The sequence below is a fragment of the Myxocyprinus asiaticus genome, chromosome 1 (assembly GCF_019703515.2).
Source record: "Myxocyprinus asiaticus isolate MX2 ecotype Aquarium Trade chromosome 1, UBuf_Myxa_2, whole genome shotgun sequence".
NCBI classification, from domain to species: Eukaryota; Metazoa; Chordata; class Actinopteri; order Cypriniformes; family Catostomidae; genus Myxocyprinus; species Myxocyprinus asiaticus.
The window spans coordinates 47,677,487-47,692,011 of NC_059344.1; the positions used below are offsets into that span (position 1 = coordinate 47,677,487).

The 14,525-nt window shown below is 39.1% G+C and overlaps 1 protein-coding gene across 1 annotated transcript; it reads right to left on the reverse strand.

Annotated features, from left to right (window-relative positions):
- Positions 1-3,938: 3,938 nt before the first annotated feature.
- On the reverse strand, positions 3,939-13,825 carry traf6 (TNF receptor-associated factor 6). Its single transcript, XM_051702136.1, has 7 exons — positions 13,538-13,825; positions 8,135-8,436; positions 7,852-8,002; positions 6,119-6,271; positions 5,837-5,908; positions 5,626-5,703; positions 3,939-5,485 (listed from the first exon to the last, which is right to left on the reverse strand). The coding sequence occupies exons 2-7, from the start codon at positions 8,434-8,436 to the stop codon at positions 4,616-4,618; spliced, it is 1,626 nt and encodes a 541-aa protein (XP_051558096.1). The 5' UTR covers positions 13,538-13,825; the 3' UTR covers positions 3,939-4,615.
- Positions 13,826-14,525: the final 700 nt, after the last annotated feature.

Here is a 14,525-nt window from a genome sequence, read left to right on the forward strand (position 1 = left end):
GCGAATATACAGTTGAAGTCAGAAGACTGTTTCACTTTTAATTAACTATATCACAATTCCAGTGGGTCAGAAGTTTACATACACTAAGTTAACTGTGCCTTTAAGCAGCTTGGAAAATTCCAGAAAATGATGTCAGGCCTTTAGACAATTAGCCAATTAGCTTCTGATAGGAGGTGTACTGAATTGGAGGTGTACCTGTGGATGTATTTTAAGGTCTACCTTCAAACACAGTGCCTCTTCGCTTGACATCATGGGAAAACCAAAAGAAATCAGCAAAGAGCTCAGAAAAAAAATTGTGGACCTTCACAAGTCTGGTTCATCCTTGGGAGCAATTTCCAAATGCCTGAAGGTACCACATTCATCTGTGCAACAATAGTACACAAGAATTAACACCATGGGATCATGCAACCATCATACTGCTCAGGAAGGAGACACATTCTGTCTCCTAGAGATGAACGTAGTTTGGCGCGAAAAGTGCAAATCAATCCCAGAATAACAGCAAAGGACCTTGTGAAGATGCTGGAGGAAGCAGGTAGACAAGTATCTATATCCACAGTAAACCGAGTCCTATATCGACATAACCTGAAAGGCTGCTCAGCAAAGAAGTCACTGCTCCAAAACTGTCATAAAAAAGCCAGACTACAGTTTGCAAGTGCACATGGGGACAAAGATCTTACTTTTTGTCCTCTGGTCTAATGAAACAAAAAATGTAACTGTTTGGCCATAATGACCATTGTTATATTTGGAGGAAAAAGGGTGAGGCTTGCAAGCCAAAGAACACCATCCCAACCGTGAAGCATGGGGGTTGCGGCATCATGCTGTTGGGGTGCTTTGCTGCAGGAGGGATTAGTGCACTTCACAAAATAGGTGGGATCATGAGGAAGGAAAATTATGTGGATGTATTGAAGCAACATCTCAAGACATCAGCCAGGAAGTTAAAGCTCGGTCGCAAATGGGTCAGTTACACCAGTTCTGTCAGGAGGAATGGGCCAAAATTCCAGCTTCCAACACAGAAGCTTGTGGAAGGCTACCCAAAACATTTGACACAAGTTAAACAATTCAAAGGCAATGCTACTAAATACTAACAAAGTGTATGTAAACTTCTGACCCACTGGGAATGTGATGAAAGTAATAAAAGCTTAAATAAATCATTCTCTCCACTATTATTCTGACATTTCACATTTTTAATATAAAGTAGTGATCCTAACTGACCTAAGTAAATGTCAGGAATTGTGAAAAACTGAGTTTAAATGTATTTGGCTAAGGTGTATGTAAACTTCTGACTTCAACTGTACTGTATAAATGCCATGAACGGCGCGTTTGTGTGTCATTCAGTTGAACTCCGAGTCTGAGTGTCACTGACGGACCTCAACCAGCTCCTGTCCTGAAGAGCGCATGAAGAGCTTCTCAAGCGCTCTGAATCAGAAACACAAGCAGGAGTTTGGCGCGAACCACTGCTGACAGCTAGCGCCAAACTCCCTTGAAAATATAAATGAACAAGTATAAACTGTGATAGTGAATGCAAAGCGCTCCAGTTTCACTTTAAACTATTGTCTAATGGCAAATGTTCCTGGTTCATACACGCAGTGACTGAGAAGGGGAGACACACGTTCAGGGGACAGCGGGCACAAACTAACACTTTTTGGTTTTCTTACGTTTGTGTAAATGTACTTGGGGTTCGATGTATTTTTTATTTATTTTTTTCACATTAATTTCACACGTGTCTATTACACATATGTGTACAAAATTATACAGCGTATACTTTTTTCTTAATCTACCTCGAAAAAAAAAAGAAAAGTGAAATGTTACAACGTGCCCAGGGACACATTGTAACAAGACCATATAACAGCTTAAAATCCCCCTCTAACAAATCTATCTGATCTAATTAAAAAGCCTAGAAGATAAACTAAATTTCATGTCAATAAAAGCCTTTTATTAACTTTGTCATATATAATATAGCAATAATTTTGACACTTGACAATAAATACACAACAAAGCCACCGCATTGACCGAAATAATGCATTGATTGATGACACACACACACACATGTTCCCGCGCACGCACGCAGGCACACACACACACACACACACACACACTCCCGCGCACGCACGCAGGCACACACACACACACACACATTAAAAGGGGAATTATGTAAATACATATCTGACTGCATGGAATTGCATATCGTTTTTTGTAATTGGGGCACAGTGTTACAACGTGCCCCGACGGCGCAACTGGGATTTAAATCCTGGCTGGTCACTTCTGCTGTCTATCTGAAAATTAAAAGACTATGTGAGATGCTAGCTAAAAGTTTGGAGATTAAAATGATACCAAGTTTGCCTCATTTTAAATGAACAGTAAAAACAGAGATGAAAATTTACTTTAACGTGAATTTTGACTTTTGCTACTTCAAAACGAACTTTTGGCGATATCATCCAGTTTTTTTTAATTTTCCGCCATTTTCTTTTATCTACATAGTGTTGATATGGCAACAAGAAAACAAATTAAGTTTCGTCTTACCAGCGTGTGTGGAAACGTTTAAACCATGTGTGTGACAACTAACCCCGCGTTAGTTTGTCCCCCGCGCTCCCATACTTTATTTCTGTGGGGTGATGAAATGATGAAATGAAATCTCTCAAAGGTTTTGCTTCATGAGAAACAAAGGCCCTTGGGTTTAATCAGAGCATTAAAATAACGTGTGAAAGTTAAGAAATTAGGACAGAAATATTTTACTATTGCATATTATAACAAAATATGATATAAATATATATATATATATAAAAATATATAATGTAAAATATATTAGTTCAAAAAGCAACAGCATAAATGTAAAATTGACCAAAACTAAAGTTGACCAGACATATTTTAAGTATTTAGAAATATTTTGATGTTTAAAACATTATTTTTCATGTCATTCATACGTTTTTAAAGCCTTTAAAGGAAATCATATATCCCTATTTTATCATTTGATTTTTATGTTTCAAGTTAAATGTATAAAAATGACTTAAGGTGTATTAAGCACACATGCAGAAAAAAAGCACACCTTAAGAAATATGACAATTTATATGACAATTAATCGTGAAAGCCCTTAGAGACAATTAATCATCATAGCCCTAAAACAGACAACATCATAATCACAATTATTTGTTTGACAATTAATCATCAGCCAAATTTCATAAGCTTGACAGCCGTACAAGTAAGCAATGTCAGGCACAATGTGAGCAACACATGACAAATTAAGAAGGCACAATAAATTAAAGTGAATGAATCCTATTAAATCATCATGGCAACCATGGCTTGGTACAAAGTCTAAGCTTATAACATACCTATTTGAAGAAGCAAACATCTAGTGGATCTGAACATTGGTGTTAAAGGATAAAGGAATAGTTCACCCAAAAATGAAAATTCTCTCATAATTTACTCACCCTCATGCCTTTCCAGATGTGTATGACTTTCTTCTGATGAACACAAATGAAGATTTTTAGAAGAATATTTCAGCTCTGTAGGTCCATACAATGCAAGTGAATGGGAGCCAAAATTTTGAAGCTCCAAAAGCAGATAAAAGCAGCATAAAAGTAATCCATACAACTCCAGTGGTTAAATCCATTTCTTCAGAAGCGATATGATAATTGTGGGTGAGAAACCGATCAATATTTAAATAATTTTTTACTATGTATTCTCCTCCCTGCCTAGTAGGTGGCGATATGCACGAAGAATGTGAATTGCCAAAAACAAAAAAGAAGAATGTGAAAGTGGAGATTGATAGTAAAAAAAAAAAAAAAGGAGTTAAATATTGATCTGTTTCTCACCCACACTTATCATATTGCTTTTGAAGAAATGGATTTAACCACTGGAGTTGTATGGATTACTTTTATGCTGCCTTTATCTACTTTTGGAGCTTCAAAATTTTGGCACCCATTCACTTGCATTGTATGGACCTACAGAGCTGAAATATTCTTCTAAAAATTTGAGTTAATCAGATGAAATAACATCATACACATCTTGGATGGCATGAGGGTGAGTAAATTATAAGAGAATTAAAATTTTTGGGTGAACCATTCCTTTAAGACTAATGCATTTTAACATTGTTCAAAGAACACGATGCACAGGATTTAGTAAAATTGCAGTAAACTGTGATGCTCTTTACTCATGATGCTTAAAATTGTCTGACTTTGTCAAATGCATGACTAAAAATTATGTATTCCAGCTAAAACAATAGAGCAAAAAGTTTTATTTGTCTCAAACAAATAACAGGACCTTCTGTTAAGTTTCTGGGTCAGGTGAAATTTGCAATTAAATGTAGTACTATGAAATGAAAGGTAACACTTAGCAAAAGCAGCACCATTCATGTTCTTACACCTATGAGCTTGGTTTATTTTGCCAATCATACAGGTGGTTGTCCATTGATTTCACTGCACTGAAATGCTTTTGAGAAACATATCTGTATCAAACAGATATGTAAGAACATCATTACTGAGCCTGGTGTACCATAAAGGGTCTAAGAAAGTCCTGGTTCTGTCATATTTTCCTCATGTTTCAGCAGTGTGTGTGTGTGTGTGTGTGTGTGTGTGTGTATGAGAACTTAAAAAAAAATGCAGGAGGACAGTGCAGGAAATCAAAGTGAGGGTTCTGGGCCCCGAGGTTGCACTCCCTCTCTCCTGAGGCTGGCGTCGAAGCGTGGCGTAACCTCACAGCGCACTAACAGCACGTCTTCTTTCACAAACCCACGCTGCTTCAACGCCTGTAGATGCAGGAAAGTGACGTAGCCGAAACCCTTGGGGTTGCGCTGCACGGTGGGCCTTTGGAAGGCCTGCAGGTCCGGCTTGGTCTCCATCACTTCCAAGTGGTGCTGCCCCTCGACCTGGTCCAACACTGCCAGCCGGATCGTGCCCTGGAAGGGCCAGGAGAGCTGGCTGTCAAACTCACCCTGCATAGTATGCACAAAAAGTGAGATGTAGTTGGAGCAGCGGGGGGCACTGGGGGTTTGCAGGTGTAGCCGAAGGCAGAGTTTGTACCCTGGCCGGCCCGTGTAGAAAGGTGGGCTGTGGAGGACTACAGGTTGACCGGCCTCCTGGTTGCGCAGGTGGGCTGAAAAGGTCTCCAACCGCCACACGTAAACACCTTGGTACTGCTGGGCTTCCAGCTCTCGGGTGGCCTCCTCCAGTGAGCTCAGCTTACGACGTAGGTCTGTGAGCTGGGTTTTCTGCGTGTCATTGTGAATACACAGTTCACGGATCTGTTGGTCTTGACGCACCAGCCGGCCTTCCAGCTCCAAGACGGTCTCCTGCAGGTTCATCAGCTCCTGGTTGCACCGGCAAGGTTCTACTGCCTTGGACGAGGCGCCACGTTCATCTGACGAGGAGTGGCCGGCAACTGATGATGTAAGACAGCTATTCAGAGTCTGGCTGCGCAGAAACTCAGCCATGTAACGCATATGCATCTGTGTAAATTCCTGCATGTGCTGTGCCAGTTCATTTCTCGGCATCTAAAACAAATACATGTGCAAAGAAATCACTTACATTCCTAAATGATTTGCAGTGACAACAGTGTTCTGACAAGTTAAAAGTGGTACTGCACAGAGTACTAATAAGGAAGTCATCTTGGAACATTAATCACGTGCCCCACCTTTTCACGACAACCAAAAGTGCTAAAAGTGCAGGCTACAGGAGCTTTGAGACAATCTGTGTCACAGTGCAACGCCAACTGAAACCAATAAACACAAATTAAATTCAGCTACATCGTCCCACAATGCAAGTTTTTTTTATTCTTATAATAAAAAGACTCAATTACTGTTGTGTCTCAGGCATAATTTATAGTGGCATATCCTCTGACGCACCTGATCCCGAATAAGCACCATTTCACAATAGTCACACACTGTATTGGCGAAAGGACACATCTGCTCATGAATCTACAAGATAGAAAATAAGACACTAATGCTGAAGTAAAATACACCCAACACAAAAAAATGCTACTTTCAATAAGTGCATTCTACTAACATTTAATCAATTAAAATGAACAACTTAAAAATGCCTACTGACCACATAATAACCAAGTCATTAGCCTTTATTTTCAAAGTAGTTTTAGGCAAATCCAGTATGTAAACATGAAAGCTTTTCACCTGTTTGTCAGCATATACAAAGCTCCCTGCACAGTTAGGGCAGGTCATGAATCGCTGTAAGCACTGCTGGCTCTTGTGTTCATCCAGATGGCTCTTACGAACAGACTCCTGACACTGAGGGCATGGCACTCTGGCAAACTTACACAAGTGTTTCTAAGGGAGAAATAACAACACAGCTAAAAACAAAAACAAATGACACAATAACTACTGCAATTACGAAAGTTAGTTCAAGACCACTGACTAATATGTTTTAAATGTCTAATGTGAAAGGTCTATTTGTGAATTGCTCCATCAATTTGATTCACTTTGACTCAGAAACACATTTTGTGTTTTATGCACTAAAGTAAAAAGGAAAGCCTTCTAAAGATATAATTATGTTTCTACTCCAAACTGCTGCCAATATGTAATTAACTAGAGGAATAGTTCATCCAAAAATGAAATTTCATCACTCATCATTTACTCACCCTCATTCCATCCCAGGTGTGTATGACTTTCTTTCTTCTGCTGAACACAAATGAAGATTTTTAGAAGGATATCTCAGCTCTGTTGGTCCTCACAATGCAAGTCAACAGGGTTTAAAATTTTTGAAGCTAAAAAAAAAAAGCACATAAAGGCAGAATAAAAGTAATCCATAGTCCAGTGGTTAAATTCATGTCTTTAGAGGCGATATGATAGGTGTGGGTGAGAAGCAGATCAATATTTAAGTGCTTTTTTACTATAAATCTCCACTTTCAAACAGCCCTCCTAAGTGCTCTTCTATCCTATGAGTTCTTTTGTTTTTGCTGATTCACCTTATTCGAGCATATCGCCACCTACTGGGCAGGGAGGAGAATGTATAGTAAAAAAGGACTTAAATATTGATCTGTTTCTCATCCAGACCTATCATATCGCTTCTGAAGACATTGATTTAACCACAGTAGTCTTATGGATTACTTTTATGCTGCTTTTATGTTTTTTTTGGAGCTTCAACATTTTGGAACCCATTCACTTGCATTGTATGGACCTACATAGCTGAAATATTCTTCTAAAAATCGTTGTGTTTCACAGAAAAAAGAAAATCATACACATCTGGGATGAGGGTGGGTAAATTATTTGAGAATTTTAAGTTGGGTGAATTATTTCTTTAAATGTTGGCTAAGACTTTCTCTTTTACTTTAGTGAATTAAACTCAAAATGTGTTTCTCGGTCAAAGTGACTCAAAATAGGGGGGCCTGGGTAGATTACCACCCCTGGAGTTCGCAAATTCGAATCCCAGGGCGTGTTGAGTGACTCCAGCCAGGTCTCCTAAGCAACCAAATTGGCCCGGTTGCTAGGGAGGGTAGAGTCACATGGGGTAAACTCCTCGTGGTCACTATAATGTGGTTTGCTCTCGGTGGGGCGTGTGGTGAGTTGTGCGTGGATGCTGTGGTGGATGGCGTGAAGCCTCCACACGCACTATGTCTCCACGGTAATGTGCTCAAGACACGTGATAAGATGCGCGGACTGACGGTCTCAGACGCGGAGCAACTGAGATTCGTCCTCCGCCACCCGGATTGAGGCGAGTCACTATGCAACCACGAAGACTTAGAGTGCATTGGAATTCCAAATGAAAAAAAATTATAAAATTAAAAAAACATTTCTGACTCAAAATTATGAAGCAAGTCATATTTACTTTTTGTAGATGCATTGCTTTTATTTGGATATTTAAAACCCACAGAACACATCCAGGGTAGTAAACAACAAAAAAAGTTCACCTCCAAATGCCGTAACTCCATTTTATCAGTGCACCCAATATTAGGGCACCGGACAGTGAGTGACAGGATCTCTCGATTGGCAAAGTTATCAAGAAAGAGCTGATCCTCCAGCAGCAACTCATTGTCAACTGGACATTTCTGCCCTGTATCCCTAACAGGCAGAAGAAAGAAAATTAATAAAAGACAATTTTGAATGAGCACGCAATGGACAAGTACATAAATACGTTTAAATTGCATACACTCAAACTGTTCTGCGAAAACAAAAACAATGCAAGCTGCTAACCTGATGGACTTCTTGATGCACGAGTTGCAGAATCGATGTCCACATGGTGTCTGCACTGCTGATCTGAGACCCATCAAACAGATAGGACATTCATATTTGCTCTCTAGAGGAGGATCAAACTCCACATCATATCCTTGCAGGTCTGGTAGGATACTAGAAGAAACACTGATGGTGGAGGGGTTTTCTGTCGGGCTGAGACACGATTCACTCTCTTTCTCCATCGCCGCCGCACAACTGGAGTATTCGCTATCATAGCAGGCACCATCACCAAAGCTGGACTTCTCCGTATCACTGCAAGCCATCTGTAATCACATCAAGAGAATGAGAAAAAGAGTTCTATGGCGATGAGAGAACATATGAGCCTTACCTCAAAAATCATACCCTTAAAAGCAGTGATGTGCACAGACCTTAGCAGGGACAGGGGTGGAAGGATAAAAAAGGGCACTTTTTTTTTTTAATGAGTAGTAATTAAAAATACTTACCTAATTTCTTTGTTTTTTGAGTATTAACCATTTTCTTATATATATATATATATATATATATATATACACACACACATACACACACACAGTTGTGCTCAAAAGTTTGCATACCCTGGCAGAAATTGTGACATTTTGGCATTGATTTTGAAAATATGACCGATCATGCAAAAAAACTGTAATTTAAGGATAGTGATCATATGAAGCCATTTATTATCACCTAGTTGTTTGGCTCCTTTTTAAATCATAACGATAACGAAACCACCCAAATGACCCCGATCAAAAGTTTACATACCCTTGAATGTTTGGCCTTGTTACAGACACACAAGGTGACACACACACAGGTTTAAATGGCAATTAAAGGTTAATTTCCCACACCTGTGGCTTTTTAAATTGCAATTAGTGTCTGTGTATAAATAGTCAATGAGTTTGTTAGCTCTCACGTGGATGCACTGAGCAGGCTAGATACTGAGCCATTGGGAGCAGAAAAGAACTGTCAAAAGACCTGCGTAACAAGGTAATGGAACTTTATACAGATGGAAAAGGATATAAAAAGATATCCAAAACCTTGAAAATGGCAGTCAGTACTGTTCAATCACTTTTAATCACGAAAATTTGGGGATCTCTTGATACCAAGCCAAGATCAGGTAGACCAAGAAAGATTTCAGCCACAACTGCCAGAAGAATTATTCGGGATACAAAGAAAAACCCACAGGTAACCTCAGGAGAAATGCAGGCTGCTCTGGAAAAAGACGGTGTGGTTGTTTCAAGGAACACAATACGACGATACTTGAACAAAAATGAGCTGCATGGTCGAGTTGCCAGAAAGAAACCTTTACTGCGCCAATGCCACAAAAAAGCCCGGTTACAATATGCCTGACAACACCTTGACACACCTCACAGCTTCTGGCACACTGTAATTTGGAGTGACGAGACCAAAATAGAGCTTTATGGTCATTCACAACCATAAGCGGTATGTTTGGAGAGGGGTCAACAAGGCCTATAGTGAAAAGAATACCATCCCCACTGTGAAGCATCGTGGTGGCTCACTGATGTTTTGGGGCTGTGTGAGCTCTAAAGGCACAGGGAATCTTGTGAATACTGGCAGACAATTTGCATTCTTCTGTGCGAAAGCTGCGCATGGGACGCTCTTGAACTTTCCAGCTCGACAATGACCCTAAGCACAAGGCCAAGTTGACCCTCCAGTGGTTACAGCAGAAGAAGGTGAAGGTTCTGGAGTGGCCATCACAGTCTCGTGACCTTAATATCATCGAGCCACTCTGGGGAGATCTCAAACGTGTGGTTCATGCAAGACGACCAAAGACTCTGCATGACCTGGAGGCATTTTGCCAAGACGAATGGGCAGCTATACCACCTGCAAGAATTTGGGGCCTCATAGACAACTATTACAAAAGACTGCACACTGTCATTGATACTAACGGGGGCAATACACAGTATTAAGAACTAAGGGTATGAAGACTTTTGAACAGGGGTAATTTCATTTTTTTCTTTGTTGCCATGTTTTGTTTTATGGTTGTGCCATTCTGTTATAACCTACAGTTGAATATGAATCCCGTAAGAAATAAAAGAAATGTGTTTTGCCTGCTCACTCATTTTTTCTTTAAAAATGGTACATATATTTCCAATTCTCCAAGGGTATGCACACTTTTGAGCACAACTGTATATATATATATATATATATATATATATATATATATATATATATATATATATATATATATATATATATATATAGCCTATTGTGTTATATTTCTCACAAAAAGCACCACGGTATTACACTTGTTTATTTTCAGACATGGTCTGTGATAACCCCATGTTTTTGAAAAGTTTCATATTAAAACCATGGTATTTTTTCAAGTACCTTGGAGTATCATGACAGTATCATGAAATATGAACATGATCATTCATTCAGTACCATGGCATTACCCATGTAACGTGGTTCATGGTGCGAAGGCGCGATGAGAAAGTGCGAGGCGATCAACTGTGTTCCATGAATGCTTCATGGTCCTTGAATAACGTATAACATGCAAGGAAGGGCAGCCAGTGGAGTTTCTGGTGCCCCCTAGGTATGATGGTGCCCCCCTAGGGAGTTGGTGCCCTACACAGACTGCAATTTACGTATATGGAGCGGCGGTACTGTGGAAGCCTAATGGTATTTTTCTTAAAGTGATTATTCTAATGGATTATTAGTTTCAACAAAACCAAACTGGCTTTGGTTGAACCTGACAGCTCCTTCAGTTTATGTCAATATTCTATAAAAGACTAATTGAATGTCTATCACTTAAAGCGACGCGACCGTTTATAATCCCATTATAATTAATAAATCAGTCAACAACTACAGGTTCGTGATGTCAGAAATGCGGTAGCAATCGAGGATTATTCTTTTGATGAATTTACAACACAATAAGTGGAGTGGACTTTTTATCTGACCTGTTATTCGTCTGAGGTAACGGCACTTTGATGCTCCAGGGCAAAGTCAAAACTGCATTTTTTGCTTCCTTGAAGGGCACTACTAAGGGAGGGGACGCCACTCGAAAGCTCATTCAAAATGAAAGTTAAAAAAAATATTTTCTCAGAGGGCCCTTCCACAAGACTGTTAGCGAAGGGTACATTCTTACAGAAATGCCAGGTTTCCTTCCAAGTACTCACTTCAAGGGCTCTGCACTTTGGAGTGAGTATAGGTCATAGGGAGGATCACTTGCGATTGGATCTGCCCCCAATCTGCACACCCTAAAAGGCACCTCCGCTTATATTTTTTTTAATACGCCAGCGATTTACAAATAAATCTCATAATAACACATAATTACTGTTATTGTGAGATTATTACGAGACTTTGTTTTATTTAACTATTTTAATTTAATTATTAAAATTTCTCCCCTTTTTCTGGACAACCAAAAGTGCACCTTTAGATTTGTGAACGCAACAGGCAGGGGCTTACGCCCTTGCTGCCTTCGTTTTGTGCACGTCTCAGCTTAAAAGTATTACTAAGAGTTTCCTTAAACTAAGGGGTTTGTTGCAACTGGGCATTGGCCCTCAACATTCATGCTTTTCTTCATATGATCTGGCAAGTACATGGAAATGTGATCAGGATCCTTTCCAGGACTTGAATGCATGGAGAACATAGTGTAGCAGAACATTGCTGTAGTAAGAGAGTAGACATAAGGCTGATTACTGCTGTACTAGTGATGTTACTCAACATCTGGCGCTTTCATTTTTTTATTTACCTAAACAACAGATTTCAACTTTTTCTATTTGTTATATGAAGGTCACATTAAACTTTTTACCAGGCTTTCATCATTTATTGTGGTACTTTTCAAATGCCTGTTATGTACAGATTTTGCTGTATTAGCCACACTTGCCCAATTATGCAAAAAGTGTTAAAATTACATTTAATTTTGTGTATTTAGAATGAATAAATGTTTGCAATGAAAACAAAGTAGTCTGCCATTTTATTTTGTAAAAATGCTACAAATCCATTTGCATCACAATCATTTTCACAATGGAAATTTACTAAACGCAATGCAGAATGTGAGATGTGGAAAACGACACCGTTGTGGGACTCTTATTACTTTCAGAAACAAAATATGTCAAAAATCACATGAATTTCCTGTGGTGTATGTAGGCTACACACTTTTGGATTGTTAGGAGTGTGAAAAATGGTTTAATTATACTTTACTTTCTAGAAGTCCACAGTGCTTAAAGTGCCTAAAGCTGAAAGACACCCACAGTTAAAGAAATAGTTCACCCAAAAATGAAAATTATCTTTATCATTTACTCACCCTCATGTTATCCCAGATGTGTTTGAGTTCCTTCTGCAGAACACAAAGAAAGATTTTTAGAAGAATATCTCAGCTCTGTAGGTCCATAAAATGCAAGTGAATGGTGACCAAAATTTTGAAGTTCCCTCCAGTGGTTTCATCCATGTCTTCTGAAGCAATCTAATTGATTTTGGGTGAGAACAAACCAAAATACAACTCCTTTTTCACTGTACATCTTGCATTGCAGTCTCTAGGCACGATCATGATTTCAAGCTTGATTACACTTCCTAGTGCTTGACGCATGCGCAGAGCGCAACATGGCGCTAGGATGTGTAATCAAGCTTGAAACCATGTTAGCCAAGGAGACTGCTGTCTAAGTTTATAGTGAAAAAGGAGTTACATTTGGGTCTTTTCTCTTCAGAAATCGATTGGATCACTTCAGAAGACATGCATTAAACCACTGGAGTCATATGAATTACTTTTATGCTGCCTTTATGTGCTTTTTGGAGCTTCAAAGTTTTGGTCACCATCTACTTGCATTATATGGACCTACAATGCTGAAATATTCTTCTAAAAATCTTTTGTGTTCTGCAAAAGGAAGTCATACACATCTGGGTTGGCATGAGGGTGAGTAAATGATGAGAATTTTACTTTTTGAGTGAACTATTCCTTTAACTGTGTGGGTGTCTTCCAGCGAAAGTGAAACAAGCCTGGAGATGACAAACCGCTGTCTTAAATGATTTATTCAACATTAAACTGCACTGTTTCCTCTTGCGCACTGCTGGGTGGGGAGTCGTGGGAGAAACTCTTCTCTTTTAAGTAATCAGTATGTTATTCCGAAAGTTATTTTGACCCCCAAAATGCCCGTATATAACAGCGCAAAATAAATGTAACATGTATTTTTAAAGCCTAAAGTTTATTTCCCACGTGAACAGATATAAAGTAGGTTAGCAGGCGAAATAAGCCAACCAGACACAACGGACGGTTACACGAACAAGTCCAACTTTCCTGTCGTCGATGACACAAACAAGTCTCACCCCGACGTTATCAATATTATAAAACCATTCACTTCTCAATATGATATACATTTAGCTTTGGACGTTGTTCCTTTGTTAAAAATAAATAAATAAATTGCATTTACATACCTTAGCTCAGTCCGGCCTCGCTGTCAACGAACCTCTTCCTGTATTGACTCCAAACATCAGAGCAGCGTCACAGGGTCAGGCCTCCTGTCATTACTGATCTCAAATAAGCTCTCGACAAGCGAATCTTCGCGAGAATCAGCGCAAACACAAGAGGAACTCAATGGCTCATCTGGTCTGGGATCGGCGGATACCAGCGCATTTGTTCAGCAGATTTTGAAGTCGCGTTTTGCGATGAACACTACCAGATTGAACATTGCAACCCACAAGGGAGTGCTGTTACCTCTGATTTGACAGGAAAACAGGGAACCAGCCCTTTTTACCAACGGGAGGAAAGAACCGTCTCTTATGTGATTTTGGTTACACTTAATATTGTATTCGTTAAAATTAGTTAAGTAGTTAACATAAACTAAGAATAAACAATCCTTTTTTTTTCTTCAGAAGTTAATGTTATTTTTTAACAAATACTAATACATTTTGAATTAGATTTTGTATACAGTTGAAGTCAGAAGTTTACATACACTTAGGTTGAAGTCATTAAAACTCATTTTTTGATTTAATATTAGCAAACTATAGTTTTGGCAAGTCATTTTGGACATATACTTTGTGCATGACACAAGTAATTTTTTCAACAATTGTTAACATACCGATTGTTTCACTTTAAATTGACTATATCACAATTCAAGTGGGTCAGAAGTTTACATACACTAAGTTAACTGTACCTTTAAGCAGCTTGGAAAATTCCAGAAAATGATGTCAAGCCTTTAGGCAATTATCTAATTAGCTTCTGACAGGAGGTGTACTGAATTGGAGGTGTACCTGTGGATGTATTATAAGGCCTGCCTTCAAACTCAGTGCCTCTTTGCTTGACATCATGGGAAAATCTAAAGAAATCAGCTAAGACCTAAGAAAACAAATTGTGGACCTCCACAAGTCTGGTTCATCCTTGGGAGCAATTTCCAAATGCCTGAAGGTACCACATTCATCTGTA